The sequence below is a fragment of the Leuresthes tenuis genome, unplaced genomic scaffold, assembly GCF_036924035.1.
Source record: "Leuresthes tenuis unplaced genomic scaffold, fLeuTen1.0.hap1 SCAF_5, whole genome shotgun sequence".
Classification (NCBI taxonomy): domain Eukaryota; kingdom Metazoa; phylum Chordata; class Actinopteri; order Atheriniformes; family Atherinopsidae; genus Leuresthes; species Leuresthes tenuis.
In genome coordinates, this window is record NW_027325359.1 from 26,215,567 (window position 1) to 26,238,764 (window position 23,198).

The 23,198-nt window shown below is 40.5% G+C and overlaps 1 protein-coding gene across 3 annotated transcripts; it reads right to left on the bottom strand.

Moving 5' to 3' along the window:
* Positions 1 to 11,119: 11,119 nt before the first annotated feature.
* On the bottom strand, positions 11,120 to 22,599 carry fem1b (fem-1 homolog b). 3 transcript variants are annotated; one of them, XM_072386491.1, is made up of 3 exons: positions 22,482 to 22,599; positions 21,796 to 22,148; positions 11,120 to 15,285 (listed from the first exon to the last, which is right to left on the bottom strand). In XM_072386491.1, exons 2-3 carry the CDS (start codon positions 22,041 to 22,043, stop codon positions 13,650 to 13,652), a joined length of 1,884 nt encoding a protein of 627 aa, XP_072242592.1. In that variant the 5' UTR covers positions 22,044 to 22,148; positions 22,482 to 22,599; the 3' UTR covers positions 11,120 to 13,649. The 3 variants fall into 3 exon arrangements, with proteins under 3 accessions (XP_072242592.1, XP_072242591.1, XP_072242590.1); XM_072386490.1 differs by having other exon boundaries at positions 22,461 to 22,599; XM_072386489.1 differs by having other exon boundaries at positions 21,796 to 22,599.
* Between the last annotated feature and the right edge of the window lie 599 nt (positions 22,600 to 23,198).

Here is a 23,198-nt window from a genome sequence, read left to right on the forward strand (position 1 = left end):
GCTAAGGAAAAAGTGCGCTGGCACACCGTGCAGTGCGCTTTATAGATGTTATTGCGCACTTTTTCCAATCAGGTGTTTCCTTTTTCCCCATTCCTTTCGGTATTGTTGCATCCTTTTTTGTTTTTTTTTCTCAGAGAAGTACCATTCGTATTGCTGCTTGAAGGTGTACTGCTCCGTAAAGCAGTGTCGGTGAGTGTGTGACTGTCACCATGCATGCTGCTTTGTTGTCTTCTGCTATCTTCTCCGCTCCAAAGTGAATCTGCTCCAACTCAGTAATGCTACAGATAATGCAATATGAAATAATCATTGTTCTAATAATTAGCCTGCAAGGCACTCATCTCTCCAGTCACACTAGCTAAGCTAACGTTAGCAGTAACTTGAAATTAAAAATTTCAAGCAGCTCAACTAACCAGTTTAGTTACAAAAATACTAGTCTTGCTTAGCTATAAATTGTTGTAAAATCTAGCTCAATCAAATAGCTTAAATATCTAACTTACTTCAAAAATCAGTTTGCTGTAAAAAGTTTGCTCGGTGGTTGACCGCTTTGTGTTCAAAGAAGTCGCGCTTGATGGATACTGAGTGAGCTGATGTGGTATACAGAGCCATCAGTGATATACCAACATTGTTATTATTTATAGGTTTAATATTATTTGCATTAAGAGAAGGTCATGAATGTGTTGAAAATTGTCTGTGTGTTGTCTGATTGGGAAAGGTATTGATTTCGTTAATGTGATAATTTTGGTAGATATGAATGGCTGATTGTGTATTGGAGAAACAAATTGATATTGAATGTACAAAATAGCAATGTAACGGTCATGATTATTGTTTGGATGTTTTGTGCAGATGTTCATAATTTTTCTGTGTTATGTAAATACGCTGGGAGAACAGGAACACACACCTGAGTGTGAAGATGTGTGTGGAGTAACGCGATAAATAATATATATTTTTGGCTTTTTGCAGAACAAAAATAAAAGACTTTCAAATTAAATGTGTAGTGGAGGACAACTTCCATTTGTACCACGCTACACTCGCAATCAGATTGGTTGTTGTTGAAGGTGGCGTTTGTGCAGCCTGTGAAGCCTGGAAGTTGGCCACTGAAGGCAGATGCACCCTGGAGCATTTACTCCGCGAATAACAGTACCTCCTTGACCAATGGGGTGAACGTAGTCTGTATCATCATTTTTTGCTGTAACACTGTCATGCTAGATTACACACTGTCATGCTAGCTGACATACTGTCATGCCAGCTGACACACTGTCATGCTAGCTCAGTGTTTCTCAATTCCGGTCCTCATGACCCACTGCCCTGCATGTTTTCAATGTTTCCCTCCTCCACCACACCTGATTCAAATGAATGGCTTCTTATCAGGCCACTGCAGAGCTTGATGACGAGCTGATCATTTGAATCAGGTGTGGTGGAGGAGGGAAACATTGAAAACATGCAGGGCAGTGGGTCATGAGGACCGGAATTGAGAAACACTGTGCTAGCTGTAGCACTGTCATGCTAGCTGACACACTGTCATGCTAGTTGACACACTGTCATGTCAGCTGATACGAGTTTCTATCATTCGGTGTTTATGTGCGTTAACTTTTGAGAGACCTTTTTATTTGAAACTTGCAGCACAAAAATAAGTTTATCACATAGTTATGTTGAGAAGAAATTAAGTGAACTGTGTGTTTAAAGGTTATTCTTAAAGTATGTGTGTAAAAAATTACCCTTGTATTTAGGGTGGTGCATAAACCCAATAACCCAAAGATTCGGTACAGCGATTCATTCTTTAGTAGAGGAACTTTTTACAAATAAAACCATGAGGTGTTGAATAAAGTGATTCAGCTGAGTAATTAAACCATCTTTAGACATTTTAAAACGATAAATAAGAGTCATTAAAATCATTTCAATGACATTTCAGATTTCCATGAAGTGAGACAACAAATTACTGAAAAAGACATTAAAATATAAATTTTTATTTAAATTGTATTAAGGTTGCAAAACATTTTAAAAACACATTTAACAATTATGTAAGAAAAAAATGATAAAAATTAATGTAAAAGAATTGACATGTAAAATTCTAATGAAAATTCTAAGATCTGAAGTTCAAGGATCTTAAGTTCTAAGGTCTGAAGTTCAAGGATATGAACCCAGAGAAAACCCCTTCTAAGAAAGAAAGAAATCTGTAACTTATATGAAAGCGTCCGAGTTACAGAATTTCAACTTTGTTGTGAACTCTGAAGGGCTTCATGATGGAGCTGCCCAGAGACGAGAAGAATCCTTTCCGGTCGTCAGGTCTTTTAGATATTTGCTCTACGAAACAGTCGATGATAATTTCGTCACATAATGGTTGTTCTATGTCCAGGAACACCAGTGTAATCAGGTGTGGACAGGCAGTACGTTTACACAGGTCCATGTAGATGGTACGATCAAGGTGTTTAAAGGTCTCTGGTGGGATATTAAAGTCCTTTTTCCCGGCTTCGGCCATCATTCTTTCATGCAGCCGCTTGACGATAGCTTCAAAGTTTTCTGGTTTGTATTTTATGTTTGCTTTTCTGAAGAGCTGCAAAATCACCGTGTTCAGAAGTATTTCAATAGACAGTTTGCATCTTTCCTCTCTGTCTCTTCGAATTTGTATGTGTTTGTCATCAGATCTTAAGGAAGCCTCTGAGCTGTATTTCGGAAACTCCCTGATGTCGCTGGTGGTGAACTCTGAGCTCTGAGCAACCTCCATCTCACTGACAGGAGACGATTCAGAAACCTTGTCCTGAGGTTTCTGGTTGTGAAGCCTCAGTTCACTGAAAGTGGATGTTTGTGATGATATCTGGTGAGGTACACACAGACATTTGTGGGACTTTGGGGTGTTTTTGTCTTTAAATGAGAATCTCTGGAAGAATGAAGGTTTCTTAGTGATGTGTTTCTTAAATGAGCAGGCAATTACTCCATCTGCAAATGGCTTCTTTGAGCTCATACATACCTCAGCAATAAGTTGTGGGAAGGACACACTTCTACAAAGGTCTCTGTAAACATCTTTTTCAAGATTTTCAAACTTTTCTTCTGGGATGTTAAAGTCTAATTTCTCAACTTCAGGCCAGATTCTCTCCAACAGCCGGCATTTTAGAGCTTGAGTGTCTTGGTGGGGGCATGCCATCGTTGCTTTCCAAAAGATGTAAAGAATTAGATCCTCCACAAATGTTTCCACCAATATTTTGCACCTTTCTTCTTTTTCGTGTTTGTTATATTGACATTTATTAACATCTACTGCTTTTAACTCAATGACCTTGTCTATAATGATATCTAAAGACTCCTGTTTCATGGACTCCACAGGAGTGAAGGATGATGCTAGTTCTTCTGGAATAACGTCCATCTCAGCCACAGATTCCTTTTTTGTTGGGGACTCCACTTTTGTAATGTCCATGCAACATGGAAGCAGTGCCTTCCTCGTGCTTCTTTTGTTTTTTCTGGTCTTTTTGCCATTTTCTTCACTGACAGGAGCAGTTTCTTCTTCCTGTGTCATGGACTCCACAGGAGTAAAGGATGATGCTTCTCCTTCTGGAATAACGTCCATCTCAGCCACAGATTCCTTTTTTGTTGGGGACTCCACATTTGAAACGTCCATGCAACATGGAAGCAGTCCCTTCCTCGTGCTTCTTTTGCATTTCTCTTCACTGACGGGAGCAGCTTGTTCTTCCTGTTTCATGGACTCCACAGGAGTAAAGGATGTTGCTTGTTCTTGAGGGATGATGTCCACCTCAGCCAAAGATTCCTCCTCTTGAATTACTTGGGACTCCACATGGGGAATATCCTTTGTTTTGTCCTCAGGTTTGATTTCCTTCTTCCCTTTACGACAAGAAAATAACCTCTGAAACAAGCTTTTCTTTTTGTTTGGAGGCTCTTTGTCCTTCTCTTCACTGACTGGAGCAGCTGGTTCTTCCTGTTTCATGGACTCCACAGGAGTAATTGATGTTAATTGTTCTTCTGGAATAACGTCCATCTCAGCCACAGATTCCTTTTTTATCGGGGACTCCGTATTTGAATTGTCCATGCAACATGGAAGCAGTCCCTTCCTCGTGCTTCTTTTGCTTTTTCTTGTCTTTTTGCTTTCTTCTTCAATAAGGGGAGCAGCTTGTTCTTCCTGTTTCATGGACTCCACAGGAGTGAAGGATGTTTCTTGTCTTTCTGGAATAATGTCCACCTCAGCCACAGATTCCTTTTTTATTGGGGACTCCACATTTGAATAGTCCATGCAACATGGAAGCAGTCCCTTCCTCGTGCTTCTCTTGCTTTTCCTGGTCTTTTTGCATTTCTCTTCACTGACGGGAACAGTTTCTTCTTCCTGTGTCATGGACTCCACAGGAGTAAATGATGTTGCTTGTTCTTGAGGGATAAAGTCCATCTCAGCCAAAGAATCTTTTTTTATTGGGGACTCCACATTTGAATCGTCCATGCAACATGGAAGCAGTCCCTTCCTCGTGCTTCTCTTGCTTTTCCTCATCTTTTTGCATTTCTCTTCACTGACGGGAACAGTTTCTTCTTCCTGTGTCATGGACTCCACAGGAGTAAATGATGTTGCTTGTTCTTGAGGGATAAAGTCCATCTCAGCCAAAGAATCCTTTTTTATTGGGGACTGCACATTTGAAACATCCATGCAACATGGAAGCAGTCCCTTCCTCATACTTCTTTTGCGTTTCTCTTCATTGACGGGAGCAACTTGTTCTTCCTGTGTCATGGACTCCACCGGAGTAAAGGATGATGCTTGTTCTTGAGGGATGATGTCCACCTCAGCCAAAGATTCCTCCTCTTGAATTACTTGGGACTCCACATGGGGAATCTCCTTTGTTTTGTCCTCAGGTTTGATTTGCTTCTTCCCTTTACGACAAGAAAATAACCTCTGAAACAAGCTTTTCTTTCTTTTTGGAGGCTCTTTGTCCTTCTCTTCATTGACTGGAGCAGCTGGTTCTTCCTCTTTCATGGACTCCACAGGAGTAAATGATGATGATTTTTCTACTGGAATAATGTCCATCTCAGCCAAAGATTCCTTTTTTATTGGGGACTCCACATTTGAATCGTTCATGCAACATGGAAGCAGTCCCTTCCTCGTGCTTCTTTTGGATTTTTCTTCTTTGAGTGGAGCAGCTTGTTCTTCCAGACCTGTGACATCTGCAGCCTCTTCAGTCTGCAGAGATGTGACGGGTCCCTGCTCAGTCTCTGTAGCTGATGTTTCATCACATTCTGTGACTTTTTTGCTTTCCTGGTCAGTGGTTTCCTCCTGGTCCTTGTCCTGTTTTTCATCCACAAAGGGTGGCTCCTGCATGTTCTCATGTGCAGATTCAAGGTGAACCTCTGTTCCTTTGGACTGTTTGTCGTCCAACACGACGGGATCCTCTCCACTGGTTAGTTTTACACATGTATGTGATTTGCACATGCCGGCAAAGATTTTCCTGAATAGCATGCATGTTTTACCTTTCATCCTGTCACTTTCTTTGATTGGAGAAGCAAACTCTCCAGCGATGCTGCCAGACTGAATCCTGTCTGTTACCTCTTTGACAAATAAGCTTTTCAAAGAGCTGGAATCCAGGAGTTGGTTGTCATCTTTAATGTCCATGACCTCCGCTAAAGTTTGTGGAATAGAGTCGCGTATGGTGGCCGACACTTCTTCTTTGGAAATGTTATTTTGGCTTCTGAGTTTCTCCTGGACCCTCTTTGAAATGAGTAATACCACTTCTCCTATCAGATCTTTTATGATGTTTTTGGTCTCTACATCAGGGTTACCGGACATCAGATTCACCCACTGGTTCTGTGTTATCCTGCCAAAGCAGGATTCAACCAGTGGTTGAACTGTGGATACAGAATTAACCTCCGGGGCCTCTTCAATCTTTAAACTGCTTGTTCCTTCCATGGTATTGTTGTATTTGTGGTTTTAAAATGTTTGGGTAAATCCTTTTCGTCACTTGGTCGAGTTTTCACGAACACGAGTGTTAGCACGCTGGAGAAATTAGGAAATGTTTAACTGACTGAACACCTATTAGTAACTTCTGATATGACATCACTGACATCAAAGATCAGCCAGTGACATCATTGGTGGATAAGCCCCGCCCACAGAAGATTATGTAACTTTGACAGCATTGCCAGGTGATGTAATTTCCATCATATTCTAAAAGCCCCGCCCACTTACTGTTGCTAAGTTACAGGTACAGTTTTCAACCACCATCAATAACTGAAAAACAAACATAAACAAGTAAACAAAAATATAGCTTCCTTTTGTTTACCTAACACTTTATATCCACTTTTACACAGTGTGTTGTTCTACCTTTGCTCAGATATTCAGTAATATTTATAATGTGAACCTTTTTATTTAGAGGGATTAGAGCAGAACAGCCTGCATTAACTAAATAAGACAATGATTGTGAACAAAATAATATAAACATTATAAACATGTATAAATATAAACAATTATTATCTTTTGCCAAAAATCTAATTCACACACATAATTGTATAGTTTTAGGCTCCATCTGACACCTCCCTAAATCAACTTGTGTGAGATTTTGTGATTTATTTTCATCAACCAGCTGCTAAATTTAAATGATCTCCACAGTTTCTTGAAAACATCTTCACATAAGCCTTCAAAGAAGATAATTAGCACACATTTACATGAATAAAACTGAAATATTATATGGGATAAAATAGGTAAATGATAAAATAATCCAAGCATGCGAACCTTTTCTTTGATATTTCTGACTTTTTTCACTGCTTGTTTCAGGTTATTTCAGAACATTTCTTTTGGATTATGGGCAAAACTGTAATTCATGTGTTCCAAATTCTGATTATGGGATGTAGGTTTTTTCCTTCATCCTTCAATCGGGTTCAAACCTGGGCCACTCAAGAACATTCACAGAGTTGTTCTGAAGCCAATTCTTTGTTATCTTGGCTGTGTGCTTCGGGTCGTTGTCTTGTTGGAAGATGAACCTTTGCCCCAGTCCGAGGTCCAGAGCGCTCTGAAGCAGTTTATCGTGAAGAATGTCTCTGTGCATTGCTGCATTGAGCTTTCACTCGACCCTGACAAGTCTCCCGGTTCCTGCCGCTGAAAACGTCCGCACAGCATGATGCTGCCACCACCATGCTTCACTGTAGGGATGGTAGGAGCCAGGCGATGACCATTGCCTCCTTTTCTCCAGACATAACGCTTAGCATTCAGGCCAAATAGTATCTTTATTTCATGAGACCAGAGAATTTTATTTCTCATGGTCTGAGAGTCTTTTAGGTGCCTCAACAGCCAAGAGAAAAGTCCAAACGCGGTCAGAACTCAGCTGACAGCTGGGTGGTCAAAGAGCCACTGGATGGTAATGGTGCTCAGGATGTTTCATCTGTAACAGTGAACAGGATCTCAGTGAGCAAGCTGGAAGAACTGCTCAAGAACCAGTACAAACATGATTTCTATGAGAGACCAACTAACAAACAGGAAATATCCAGATATGACCAAAAGTTTCTCAACATTATGAAAACATCAGCAGTAATACAGGAAGGAAAGTACTGTCCTTCAAAAGGATGGATGTCCATTTACCAAACAACCTCGCTGTGACCAAACAGAGAATACAAAGCCTTGGAAAAAGATTCAACCAGCACTTTACCAGGAATATGTGGTGTACATGAACAACATCATCTTGTGCAGTTACGCAGAGCGTGTACCTGAACATCTATTGCATGGTAACAATGGAGGAATTTGGTATATACCTCAACATGGGGTCCATTATCCCAGAAAAGGAGCACTACATGAGTTGCTGCCAAGTCCCCATCTCACTAGCTCACTGCTGGGTGTTCTTATGAGGTTTAGACGGGAGCCAATAGTTTTCATAGGGGACATTAGAGCCATGATTTATCAGGTGTGTGTGCCAGAAGAGGACAAGGACTTCCTTTGCTTTTTCTGGTGGCCAGATGGCAACACTACACAGGAACCAGTGTCTTACAGGATGTTGGTCTGTACCACTGACAGACTCAAGAGGTGGCTAAAAAGGGCTTGTCTGAAAGACACAATGGTAAACATAGCAGCAAAAGAACTGGCCCTGAGCACAAGAGCAACGGAGGCCAGGCTCTACCACACCAGAAAGGACCACAGGTGCAGGCTGTGCAAAGTGGACTCTGAGACAGACAAGCACATAGTAGCAGGGTGTAAGGCAGGTACGGCAAACATAGAACGCCATTACCAAGTGGCAGATATAATGTAAAGGAAACATCTGAGCTGAATATGTGCTGAAAATCCTACGGTCATATTGGGAGATACTTCCAAAGGTGGTGGAGAATAACATAGCTAAGATCCTATGGGACTTCCAGATCAAGACTGATAAAGTGGTGATGGCTAACCAGGCGACATTATGGTGGTTGACAAACTTCAGTAGAAGGCAGTAGTCATAGATGTAGCAATTAGGAATGGCAGCAATATCAAGAGGAAAGAACACAAGAAGCTTGAAAAATACCAACAGCTCAAGGACGAAGCTGACTAAGGGAGTTGGGGGTTGATGGCGTGTGTGGAGCACTGGGAGCCATGCCCCCAAAACCGAGAGTGGCCTCAACAGATATAATAATAATAATAATTATAAAATATGAATTAATAATCTTTTCCATAGAAGTTTGTTTATTTATTGCTTATATATGTAGTAAATAAATCAACTTCGCATTATTCAATTCAGTTATGTTAATTTTTCTGATCTAAAAAAGCTTTGAGGTTAATTAATATGAATTGCAATCAGTATGTGTACAAGTTTAAATCAACTCAAATATTTCCTCCTAATTGAAAGTTTTATTTTGGAGAATCAGTTATTTGTTGGTCAGAACAGTAGAAATAAAAGTCTGCCAGCAGAGGATGTGAAAGTGCTTGTTGATGTAATTGCAGATAATCCTGGATCTGAGCAAGGAGGAAGATGACTCCATCCCCATCTGGATTATACTGGGAAGCTCACTGGGAGGCCTGATGCTACTGTCTTTACTGGTCCTGGTCCTACTGAAGGTAGTTGTTCCCAAGCCTTGAAAAGTCACCCTCATCCCTCAATTTGATGGGGTTGATTTCTTTGGTTTGCTATGTACGTAACAATTATTTGGAAATTAGTGCACTTAAGTTCCAAGGTCAAAATATACATTGTTTTGACCGTTTGTTCCACTAATTGTCTTCTAGTATATAATAAAACAGCATAAAAATATATATTTTTCACCACAGTCTACCGCTATGTCAGTCAATCAGTCAGCTGATCTATGACAAAATGTAATAGGTTATTATACCATGAATCTGTGTCTGTTTTCTTCTCAGCTTGGCTTCTTCAACAGACGCAGAAGACAGGAAACGGAATAGTCTGTAGCCAGTGGGATGGCAGTGCAGCAGTTACATTTGGGCTCTGCTTAACAAACTAAACTTTAATGCATTTGCAAGCCTTAATCTGTTACTAAAGGGCCCCAACAGTTCAACCAGTTAAACCCATCACTTTTTGTTCAGAAAGCATAAGACATGGAGTGTTGCCAACTAAAAAAGCAACAAATATAATTAATGTAATTTTTTAACCATAAATGAACCAGGTTATCACGTTTGGAATGTGAATAATTGGATATAAAGTCTTCCAGTGCAACACAAAGTATACGTTTGTTAATATGAGGTAGAGTTACAGTAATATGAACAAATCATTATTTTGGCAAACAGCTATTTTAATAATTTCTTTGGGAATAACTAGCAAATGTATCCTGGCTTCAGATTTTGAAGTTAGCAATTCCTGTTTATTTCCACAACTTTTCTGACATTTTACAATAACTTGCTGCTGTAACAACAATGTTAAAATGACTATTTTTTCATTATTAGATTAGATATTTATTTTCCATGAAAGACCTCTGAAAATGTAACATGCCACCCAACAGTAAATATTACACTATTTTCTGTATATCCCATCTGAGGGCTGATGATCCAAATGTGTCTTCAATTGATTCTGGACCAGTTATAACTACGTTCCAACTGGTTAACTACGGTAATTGATCTTTGTTCAACATGCACAACTTCTAAATAGGTGTCTAAAATGGGAAGTTTACATGACTGTATGTGACACACAAGCTTTGTTTTAATGTAAAAACTTTTCTGACCGGACGTGAAGAGTGCTCAGATCTCATTCAATGACTTTCCATACCTGCTTCTAGAGGAAATAGGTCCCGCGTGTGCCCGGTAAAACCACCAGGAGGAGGCATCCTCATCAGATGTCCAACCATCTCAGCCTATTCTCTTCGATGCGGAGGAGTGCAAGTTCCTCGTCGTCTCTAAAACGGAGTCCAGCCACCCTCAGAAATCCCGTTCTTTCGGTCTCTCTCCAAATCTAATGACCACCGATGAGTGTTAGGATGAAGATGGAGCAGCTTCGCATTTCGGCTCTACCAGCGCGGCGCCCTCGCTGCGGTTCGTCTGTCTAACTCTTCCTCCAGCTTGCAATCACTCGTGAACAAAATCCCGAACTACAGAAAATTCCTCCACATGAGGAAAAGATTCACGCCTGACTCGACCGCTTCCCCCGAGCGACGAATCGCTGCGGTACGTGCTGAAGGTCGAGGCTTGACGAAGCCAACGACATCACTCCCAAAGTAGAGAAGAAACCCACATCTTATTTTTAATCGAAAATATATACATATATATTTTAAGACAAGGAATAGTACGCAATTAAGTGGTATCCTCTTGTTTTCCTTAAGATTTGTTCATATTAAGCCAAGCAGAAGCACGAAGACATGACTCATCATATCAATCTAGAAATCTAATTCTAACGCAGGTTTTCAACCCACAAACGAAACTATTTATAGATGTTCACCGACATATTATCCATTTGACAGTGCAGGGGGAAAAACGTGAAGTTGTAATAAAAAATTGACACAAAAGGTTAAAAAAAAAAAAGCAGCTTTTTGTCCGTAAGATTACTCTAAAAAAGGTAGTAGAGCTCAGATTATTCATTAGACCATCCATGACTATTGTATTTATGTTGAGGAAGAAAAAAAATCAGTTCCACCGATACAATTTTAAGAATTCTTTTTTCAGTTTATGTCTGTTGTCAGGACAAAACAAGATATTCTGTCATAACGCTGGCCTTAAGGTTTGAACAATTACTCAACTACATGGACATTAAGAGTACATCCACCAACAAGGACAATGCTCTTTTTGCAGTTTTGAAGAAAATAATTCAGGTCTGCACCAAAAGTTCTTAGGCTAGCATTCTGCCCATACCTACCTCCACACCAGGTTTCATGAAATCACACAACCTCTGTACAATGGTTTCATACACATGTACATTCAATTTCTTCATGCGTTTGCAAAGTAAAAAAACCAAAGGTGACAGTTAGTCTGAATCTCCAGCAGCCATGTGGGAAAATGTAATCTTTAACATTCTAAATCTGACTCTCTTTAAAAACCAGAAACAAACAAAAGCAAACAACCTCTGGGAGACAAGAACAAAGTTCCATCATGAGCAACCACAGAGCCTCAAGTAATACATTTTCACAATCTGAAAAGGCACATGGCCAGAAGTAGAAATATAAATGTCATATTTGTGCATATCAAATCAGTATCATTTGATTTCAAGCTTTCTACCAAACTTTGGCATATTTCACAACAAACTGTTAAAATGTCACGATCTTGTGGAACTTCAGACAACTTTAAATGATCTTCTCTTGACCAAACTAAATAAATAAATAAATAAGCCCACCAAGGTGTACCTTGGTGATAATGCAATTTTAAGACAGTCTAAATGGTTTAAACTTTTATTTGTGACATTTCTCCCTTTTTATTTTCTTTGAAAAGTCTGAAATATCACTGGTTATTGTTGCATGCTTAACTTCTGTGAGGTGGGAGCATCTGGGAAATGAACCACAGACCAGAATTAATTTGTTACGCCAGCTTCACACGCGTTTTACTGCATCATGGTGTGTATTCATGCCACTGACCCTTTTTTTTTTTTTAATAAGACTTTTGTGTTTTCTATGGTTGATATGACTAAAAAGGTGAAGATGTGAAAGTTACCCACCTGTATCTTGAGAACGGTCACATTCAGTTACCAAAATTAACAGTTAATTTATTATTAACAACAGGTAAGTTGTATATCTAATGTCCTTGACATCTCACTGTAACATGATGGAGGTATACTGTTGCTGGTGACCAAAACTGTTTCATCCATTTAGCTTCCCTGATGTGTGAAAAAGCGACACCATGCCAGATGCCTCGCAGCTGTAGCATGGCTCAAGCAGCCAATGTGGGTGCTCTTAATCTTGTGTTAAACAGGTTAGCCAAAATGAAAACCACGATGATTCATGTACGTGGCGCTCCCAGTGGGAAGCGAGGCAACTTCAGGTTCAGCTCTGGATTTCAGTTTTCACAAAGCCGGCTCACTTATTTACCAGCAGAAATCACCGTAGCAGCACATGTACAAGTACCACCTCCTCAGTCAATCATCAATGCCTAAAACTTTTATTCTAAAGCTTGTTCCTGCTGACTTTTACATATTTGTGGCCAACATTAACATTATATTAGTATTAACATTATTGAATTACAGAAAAAAGCTTTTTGCGTTTTTCTCATAGTGTTTGAGTATAAAACACTCTCCAATTGAATGACATCTATTCATACATATTTATACCCAAAGACATTGTATAGACTGTTTAAATAAAATTTAAAAAAAAACAACTAGAAAGCTAAAATCTTTTCTCACACCCATCATAAATCATAAATGGCTGATCTGCTCGTGCTAAAAAAAAACATGGCAGTGATATTGGTCTGTTTATTAACGTATTCATAGAGTCGATATTCTCTTACTTTCATGTCATTTTCCTTCCTGCTTTGGTTGTAGCAGCTATAGTGCTTTTCAGCCTGCTGGAACCAGAGGACTTTGATAAATCTTCTGAAACCAACTACATGAACACGCACCTATCCAGAGGCAGAAAACCTGGGTTGACTTTCCAACTTCATAACCAGCCCTGCAGTACCATTTCGAGAGATCTCTGTTAGGGTTAGTTAGGTCAGATACCATGGATATATGAAGCTGCTTCATAGTGCGGGCCACTGGTGTCAGTTCAGTGAAACAGGCCATGTTGTCGACAAAATAAAACCGGTTTGTCAAGTAAACATTTAACCGAGTGTCTTGTTAATAAAAATTTCTTCTAGCCTAATCATGTCTTCTTACTCTTTTTTCAGAGCAGTCAAAAGTAGAATTAAAACTTTTTTTTAAATGATTCGAAATAAAATCCTATGTGTAATTTGTGGAAAAAGCGTTTGGTTGACCGTTGGTTTCTCTACAGGCACTTATTAATTTTGTCTGGTGATTTCTCCTTCAGACTCCCACTCTCAGACAACAGAATCACAGTAACCAGATGTACACTACAGCTCCCTGGCATTGAAAAAAAAAGGCAAAAGAAGCAGCAGTACAGCAGTGCCACTGATGTCTTCTTTATGCTCGAACAGCCCAAACCTCCAGACATTAGTAGCTGGCTAGTGACCAAAAGAACGGATTTTTTGTAGTTAAAGAAAAACCCTCAAAAAACTTACTAAACCATTGTCCTCAGCACCATTTTAAATAATTTTTAAAAAACAACTCAGATACTCTAGAAAAAGACCAATGCATATGCCCTTGTGTTGATCCTTCTGTTAATTAGTTAAGTTAGTTTCAATGGAACTCCACAAACTCCTCTAGAGTTTTGGGAATCTGGTTGCGGTAAGTGATTTGGTGCTGCCGGACAGCACGTGCTGCCAGGCACTTAAGGCTCATCTTCATCTGTGTCTTCAGCAGGATCTCTGACACACCAGTGGTGCTTTTGTCCAGCGGTGTCTTCTTCTGCTTGTTGGTCATGTCTGTGTGAGCACCAGCTTCTACCAGATTGATGATAATGGCGTGCAACGTAAGGAAGTCGCTAATTGGTCTGTTATACTGAACAATAACGTGTAGTGGGGTGTTACCTTCACGATCAACTGCATTAACCTGCGCACCACAATCCAAAAGCAGCTTGGTAACTTGAGCATTAGGAAAACTGCAGACATCGTTGGTATGGAAATCGTCAACTGGTGTGCTCGAGCTGATGGCCAGGTGGAGCAATGACGAGCCCTCACGTGACCGAGGGTCCAGCTGGATCAGTTTGTAAACGTGCTTGTTAATACTAGCACGCTCGATATCATTACAGGTGGTTTTAGTGGAGATGCAGGCCAAGTAAAGAAAGGTGAAAACATTTGATTCAAAATTGTCCAAAGCCTGTGGCAGCTCAGATTCAGCTGCTGCCTCAACTCGAGCCATGCTACGCTGAATCTCCAAAACACTGCAGCTCAACACTTGCTCAACTGCTGAGGCTGATACATGCTCTTTCAAGTGGACCATCTGAGAGAACACCTGGGCAAAGCGAAGGAGATCTTTGTGCGTGTTGCGGTTTCCCTTCTGCCGGAGGCGGAGCGCATGAAGCCACAGTTTGATGCACTGTTCAAATTCCATGTTATCAGCGTACACAGCGCCCCGGTAGATTATAGGATGTGACACATCAATATTGTCTGAGCCCAGGATACGCTCACGTATCATAAGCCCCTCCATATGCAGAGCATCTCGATCAGCTCGGATGGCCTCCAGGCGTTGCAGTGTTTGACATTCACTGCGTCCTCCATAGGCTTCAATGGGTGGCAGCAACTCCTTCACAATGATGTTGTCAGGGTTACGGTAGCGCTCCATCATTGCCATGCGCAGGTAGTGGTATGTCTTCTGTATGTCATAGTTCTCCCTGTCATTAGCAAAAGACGCACCGAGGAGTTCCAGGGCCTCAATGCGGCTGCAGGGGTCACAGTCGGCATGAGCCAGCAACAACTCCACTACATCAGCTTTACAGCTCTCTGCAGCCACTTTTAAGGGTGTCATGCCATGTCCATTTACCACCATGGCAGCCTGGCAGCGCATCAACTCTTTCACGATTTCTAGGTGACCTGCCTCAGCTGCAAAGTGTAAGGCAGTTGCCCCACAATGGGCCTTGGCATCAGGGTCCGCCCCCTGCTCCAACAGGAAATTAACTACGTCTACATGGCCCTTGTAAGCAGCAATCATCAGGCAGGTGTTGTTGAACTTGTTGGTGATCCGGATGTCAGCACTGTGTTCCACCAAGTAGCGAACAATGTCCAAGCGCCCGTCGAAGCAGGCGGCACGCAGGGGAGTAGAGTTGGTGATGGTTGTGTGGTTAACGTTAGCATGGTGACTGACCAGCAGACGCACAACCTCAAAGTGTCCTGCTCCGGATGCACACCATAGTGCTGTGGCCCCATCAATGACATAACTGCAGGACACACAAGAGACAGGTCAAAATATTAAAACAATGTTGGCTAAAAGTTCAGGTGGCATTGTTCAGAATAGCAACAGGTTTTAACTCACAAGCTGACTTCTGAGAAGAAGGCATACAGAGGCTTGCAAAAGTATTCTTTGCATTTTCCCTATTTTGTTGGCATACAATCTGGGTATTTTTAGTAGATATGGGTTTGTTGTTTTTTTTTTCCAATTCACACAATATGACAACCTTTCCTGAAGATGCAAAATGTTTGTTATTGTAAAGAAAACTAAAAACTATAACTGACAATGTGGGAAAATGCATAACAACCCCCCCGTTCTATTCCAATTTGCATATCCTCATCATCAGCCTCTCTCCATGTCTTAGTTTCTTACACAAGTGATGCAAGCAAAGAAGACAAAGATTACCACAAAGAAAGGAGAGATGAGGCTACAGGGACATCCCAAACTGAGACATGGTCACTTCGGGGCGGTCAGTTTAAACAAATATTATTTGAATATATAGTGTGGAGTCATCTAACCCTTGTTTTGTTGCAGCATAAATCTGTATTTTTGTGTTTGTAAGACACACATTAAAATTATTTCCAATTCAATTAATGTGGGATTAACATGTCACGCCTTATTTATGGCGTGCTATTTTGTCTGGATAATAAGTGATTTTTGAGAGGTTTTTCTGGGCTGGTATGGAAGCTGTGGTGGTGTACAGAAAACATCTGGAAAGAAAGCTCCAGCAATGTGAGAAATGTGTGGTCAAGGATGAAAAACACCACAAGCTTTAAGGTGAAAGAGGATCAGACTGGTGGAAGCCTGGACAGAGCCTATGAGCTGATCTGTTTTAATAGGTTCAGCTCAGATCAACAATCAGCATGGTCCTCACCTGCCTCCAGCAACACAGAGACTTCACATCCCATCTGTATCACGTCCATAGTGTCATCCTACACCTCACTAATGGATCTTACTGCAGCCTCACCAACATCTCTTCCCACATCATTACACACTGACTGGATTGAAACTGAATCTGGACAAAGCAGGCAGCACGGTGACAACCATGTTCCCTGATTTCACCAGAAATGCCTTCACAACCACCTGGATTATTGACTACCTGACAAACAGACCACTGTTTGTAAGACTGAAGGGTTGTTTGTCTGACGGTCAGCAGCACCGGAACACCAGAGGGGCCTATACTTCACTTTCCATGCGCAGAACCACCCACTGGTATCTATTTGTCTATAAATCCATCATCGGACTACTACTACTACTACTATTTATCTTCATACATGACACAGAAACAGTCAGATCGTAGCCTCCGGTCCCTGGACTACATCCCGTTTGGCATCCCCTCAGTCCGTACTGAACTTAGCAAAAAGGCGTTCTCCTACACTGCGCCTGGAACCTGGAACAGGCTCCAGCAGGAGCTGAAGCTGTCCAGCTTTATTTCGCTAGGGGACTTGAAATTACCTTTAGGAAGGCTGGTGGGACAGTCAGTGGGGGTCTCCACATGTACTTAACTGGTTATTTTTCTTTTGTACTTTGGTAGCTTGTATTAGCTATCCTATGTTGCTTTGTCTCTTGTATGCTCAGTTAGTCTGTAATTTTGTGTTTTCTGCCTATCCAGAACAGCTCTCTCTTGTAAATGAGACCCTGGGTCTCAATGAGATTTTACCTGTATAAATAAAAGGTTAATACATTTTTTTTTTAATGTCTTGCACTTCACTCGGTACACTTCAGACTTTAATTACAACTCAGGGTCCTGTCATCTACAGAAATACTGTAGTGACTCTGCAGTTATTGGATGTAGCAGTAATGGACAAGAGGCTGAGTACAGGGAACTGGTTGATCACTTTGTGGCATAGTGCTGGAAACAATCACCTCATCTTAAACACCAATTAAACAAAAGAGATGATTGTGGATTATAAGAGAACCAGGAGTAAGCCAAACACTGTCTCAATCCTATGGTGGATGAGGAATATAGATACCTGTGGGTTCACCTGGACAGCAGGCAGGACTGGAAATGCAACATTGAGGCTGTCTACAAGAAATTACATAACAGGGTGTACATCTTAAGGAAGTCATGGTCCTTCAGTGCCTGCACCAAGATGTTACACATCTTCAACATGTCTGTTGTAGAGTCCAATCTGCTTTTCAGGGCAGCAGGGCAGCAGCATCAGAACCAGACACTCAAAGAAACCGAACAACAAATAAAGAAGGCTGGCTCTGTGCTGGGTGCTGCTCTGGAACCCCCGGAGCTGATTGTTAAAACTAGAATGCTGCACAAGTTGGTTAACACAAAGAACTACACTGACCATCCTATTTATAACATTGTGTTGAAACAACAGTGTAATCAGTTGAGCCTTCTTCAGCTCCAATGCAAAATGAAAGATATAGAGGTTTCCTGCCAGCAGCAATAATCATTTATAATAAAAGCTAGTAATGATAACAATTTCCCTTTGGGATAAATATAGTATTTTTCATTTAATTTCTTTTGGTTACATTAAATGAATTAGGAACCCTTCAACAGCTTTTGCCAAGATCAATTTTTAGGTCGCAGGGAGGAGGACAGAAAACAGGAAGTGGCACAACAAAGGCCACAAACCTATTATTTTAAAAAGAACCACAGCACATTTCTGACGAGAATGGGAAGTAGAGACTCCAGCTCCGATTTTAGATGCGTAAACAAATGTTCAAGATGTCAAAAATGTATTCTCTAGATATTACCTGCGAGGTAATGTTGACAGAGAGCAAAAGGACAAATTTGGAATAGGGTGAAGCTATTTACAAGTGTCTACATTAAGAGCTAGCATAAATAAGCACTTTGATTTCTATGAAGTTGAAATAAAATATTTTTCAATCAAAACAAACATGAGAAACCACAACACACATTTCAAGCCGAGGACGGACAACAAAGAGCCAGTTAAAGTCGCTGCCAACACACGATCCATCAAGCAAGCGACATCAAAGCCACCCCCAGCCTGGAAAGGGGGAAGCAAATTACAAACTCTGATACCACAGATTTTCATCCATATTCAGTCTTGGAACCATGGCTTTTAACCCATGAAGCCAAGATACAGTGTCCTGCCACAAGGATGTTTTATTGACACAGTTGATCCTTACACTAAAGATTGAGACCAAAACAAAGTTATTAAATCATTTCTGAAAGCAGATAGGACATGTGATGCATGCCACATTACCACATAATCCTACATTACTGAGAAACAAATTCATTATTATTTTTTCAAATATTTAGATTTTCCTATTCAAAATTATTCTAATTTGATGAATCCAACATTGATTCATAAAATCCTTCAATTAAATCTTTTTTAGCATCACTGTGTTTGGAATCTCACGAGACAGGTTTCACATGACTAGTCATGAGACATTGAGCAGCAAGATTCATGTAGGTGTCTGGAAGAACTTGTACTGGCTGTGAGAGAGACACTGTCACACCTGAGGTCACACCTGAGGGCAGATGTGTGGCAGCATTTTGGATATAGAAAGGATGACAACCAAGAGATGCTAACACAAAGCTACATTTCTAATAAGATTTATAGATTCAAACTTTATCACAGATGATTGGTATATACAGTGGAGAGAACAAGTATTTGATACGCTGCCAATTTTGCTGGTTTTCACACTTGCAATGCATGTAGATGTCTGTAATATTTATCATAGGTGCTCTTCAAGTGTGAGTGACGGAATCTAAAAACAAAATCCATAAAATCACACTGAATGATTTTTAAATAATTAATTTGCATTTTATTGCAGGAAATAAGTATTTGATACCTTACCAAACAGTATGAATACTGGCTCTCACAGACCTGTTATCTGTTCTTTAAGAGGCCTTCCTGTTCTCTACTCGTTACCTGTATTACCTGTACCTGTTTGAACTAAGTAGAATAAGAAGACACCTGTCCACAGTCACACACAAACAAACTCCAACCTCACCACAATGGCCAAGACCAGAGAGCTGTGCAAGGACATCAGGGACAAAATGATAGCCCTGCACAAGGTTCATGAGAAGACAACAACTGTAGGTGCAATAATCAGAAAATGGAAGAAGACAAAGATAACAGTCAACCTCCCTCAGTCTGGAGCTCCCTGCAAGATCTCACCTCGTGGGGTTACAATGATCGTGAGGAAGGTAAGGGAACAGCCCAAAACTACTCGGCAGGACCTGGTCAATGACCTGCAGCATGCTGGAACCACTGTTTCCAAAAAAACTATTAGTAATACATTGCGCCATCATGGTTTAAAATCCTGCAGTGCACGCAAGGTCCCCCTGCTTAAGCCAGCTCATAGCCAGGCCCGTCTGAAGTTTGCCTATGACCATATAGATGATCCAGATGAGGTGTGGGAGAAGGTAATGTGGTCAGATGAGATGAAAAGAGAGCTTTTTGGTCTAAACTCCACTCGCCGTGTTTGAAGGAAAAAGAAGGAAAAGTACAAACCCAAGAACACCATCCCTACAGTGAAACACGGAGGTGGAAGCATCATGGTTTGGGGATGCTTTTCTGCAAAGGGGACAGGGTAACTGCACAGCATCAGTAAGAGCACTGAAGATGGGTCGCGGTTGGGTCTTTCAACATGACAATGACCCGAAGCAGACCGCCCGGGCAACTAAGGAGTGTCTCCGTAAGAAGCATCTCCAGGTCCTGCAGTGGCCTAGCCAGTCTCTAGATCTGAACCCAATTGAAACTCTCTGGAGCCACCTGAAACTCTGTGTTGCCCAGTGACAGCCTAGAAACCTTAAGGATCTGGAGAAGATCTGTATGGAGGAGTGGGTCAAAATCCCTGTTGCAGTGTGTGCAAGCCGTGTAAAGAACTACAGGAAACGTCTGACTTCTGTAATTGCAAACAAAGGTTTCTGTACCAAGTATTAAGTTTAATTTTTCTGATGTATCATACTTATTTCCTGCAATAAAACTCAAATTAAATATTTAAAAATCATTCAGTGTGATTTTTCTGGATTTTGTTTTTAGATTCCGTCACTCACACTTGAAGAGCACCTATGATCAAAATTACAGACTTCTTCAAGCATTTCAAGTGTGAAAACCAGCAAAATCGGCAGCGTATCAAATACTTGTTCTCCCCACTGTAGGTTTTCATGTGCACCAATACAGCAACGAACGTATTAAATTCCTCATTCTACATAACAGGAGGATGTTGGTTGAATTCTGTTATTTTCCCAATGACTAAGAACATGATTGTGTCTGTATTATTTTACTGCTGCTAGTAGTCTGCATCTCATCACATCTCATTCCTGCTGGTTCTTCTTCAGTGTTGGAAAATATGTAGCCAAATGTGAAAATTTTTTTCTATTTGTTTTAATAATAAAATATATTGGAAGTAGATTATGAATTGTTACAATTAGTTTGAAAGCACCAAACAGACGCTGTGAAACACAAAAATAGGGAAAAGTCCTGTATAGAAAAAAAAGATGCATCAATCGTAGTTGCAGTCCTAATTGTAACCCAGTTGAATTGTAAAGTACCTGGAGATTTCCATCTGTAGAAGACACCCACTCTAACAAGGCGATTAGTTTAGAATGTATTTTTGACAAAAGTCATTCTAAGGACTGGCTCAGGTGACCTAGACCATTCCCTTTACTTATGGCCTGTTGTGGGTCCTTCCATCAACTTCCAGCAACCAGCAGTGTGGCAACCAAATAGTTTGTTTCTTATTAATATCATCACTTTTGTTCTGGCTGTAAATCTCCAACTGCAACCAAAACCATAAGAGTAATGCGAAAATATATTTACAGATCTGGTACAGACTCAACTCAGGTGGAATAAAATGATCATGTCTGTCTGCAGGCGGGGCTATTCATCATGTGTTGGCCTTTAACTCACAAACTGAATGTCACACAATCAAAACTTAAGCCACACCTGTTATTGCACGTAAAAGATTTTTTGCTACATAGCAATATATGCTAATTCTCTAAAGTAAATGGATATTTAAATGCTTTCTGTATTTTTTCTAGTAAAAAATTAATCAAACATTTTGACTGACAAGAAATGGCTGAAATTACTTTCTGGCAAAGACGAAAAATAAACTGCCTTGAGCTTCGCAAAATAGAGGACTTTCAGCTTTTTATATTTTATTCTATAGTTCACAAAATAGCAATAGGTTTTATATCAAGATTAACACAATGGACAACCAATGTTTTGGCAATATTAGATATTTCAAAAGCCCATAACTGAGAATGTAACAGTTACAGTAACTATTGAAAATAAGTTTAAGAGGTAAAAGTCAATAGAAAGTCAGTGGAATAAAATGTTCCACGTCAAGTTGAATTATGGCAAACAGACTATGTTTTAACACTAAAATGACCACTAAGATTTTTTTTAATTCGATGAAACCACGAATCTCAGAAAATATTAGTCAAATAATATCAAAAGCATTTATACAAGTATACTGGATACCAGTGAGATAAAGGCAACGCAAGTTGTGTGTATCTTGTCTGAACTTTCAACAACACTGTAGTAAACACGAATAAAGCTCCTACCCGTCAAACCGAACCGTGCCCGTTTGTTCGGTATCCACCCTGTAGTGGTCCAGGAGCAATCGCACCACCTTGTCATGTCCGTTTCGCGCTGCGATGATCAGGGGGGTAGACCTTTGCCCGGCAAGCTGGGTCACGTGGCACAGTAGGAACTGGGTCTCTGCCTCGGAGTGGTTGAGCAACAATGCGGCCAGGGTCAGAACGCGACCCTCGCTGGCTGCCTTGTAAACGTAGCCGGCCAGAGACTCCATCTGAGCCCGTCAGGCAGCCAATATCTCCTCTGTCTTCGCAACAGACGCCCCCAAAGTCCACTCCACCAAAGGAAGCGGTCTCCCATTAAAATGTAGACAGAAACCCTAATGATCACATGGAACGTGTCATTTCTTCCATACAGAGAAATGTTATGGACTTAAGCTACGAAAGATTTAGATGCTAAATACTCAATACTGTACATCCAGGTTCTAGATTGTTGTGCCACAGCTAGCTAGTCAGCTAGCTGGTTTGCTAAAGTTATGAAGCTGGTTAATAGACAATCTGTTTAAGGTCAAGATTTAATCAGTTTAAAATGATACCTTGTTGCTCACTGAAACAGTTAATAATGCTGGGTTTCTTTCATAAGACCAAACAGAAGTATCAAAGACTTAAAGAACGAAAACAGGAACTTTCACCTTTTACCGTAAGTAATTTACCGGAAGTTGCCGTTCATTTTAAAAAGAAAAACCTCCGACGTGATCTTTCTCTACTTTCTCTAAGTAGATATGCTTTTTTTTCTTTTTCTTCTTCTTCTTCCTCGTCCTCGTCTTCTTCTTCTTCTTCTTCCTTCTTCTTCTTCTTCTTGGGTATTTGTTTGTTTTTTTTTGCCGGCAAACCAACGTATAGGCTCATTACTGCCACCAGCTGGACAGTAGTGTGGAACAGAAGAAACGATATTGAATGATCCGTTTGAATTCGAAATTGAATTATGTCAGAGTTGATCTGTACTATATTATTTAAGTGCCTTGAGATGACAATTGTTGTAATTTAGCGCTATATAAATAAAACTGAATTGAATTGAACTTGTTTCATCTAAAAGACCCAATAACGAAAAAATCTGCTTTGCTTTCTTATCTGACTGAAGGAATTCCTTTCTGTAATATATTCCCTACAGTCAAGTAGAATATGTTCCACAGTTACAGGCTGATTACAGTGTACACATTTTTCAATTGAATGCTTGGCTATTCAATGTAATTGAAAATTAATAAGAAGGCTGTGGCTAATATGACCTACTGTCAAATCAGTGATAATGTGGCTCTCCCTTCCTTTCCAGCCTTCTCACCTTCCTCCCAGCGACAACATGCCTCTAGATGTCACACATCTGATGTTGCCCTCCAGTTTCAGTCATATCCCGGTATTCCTGCCATGCTGTG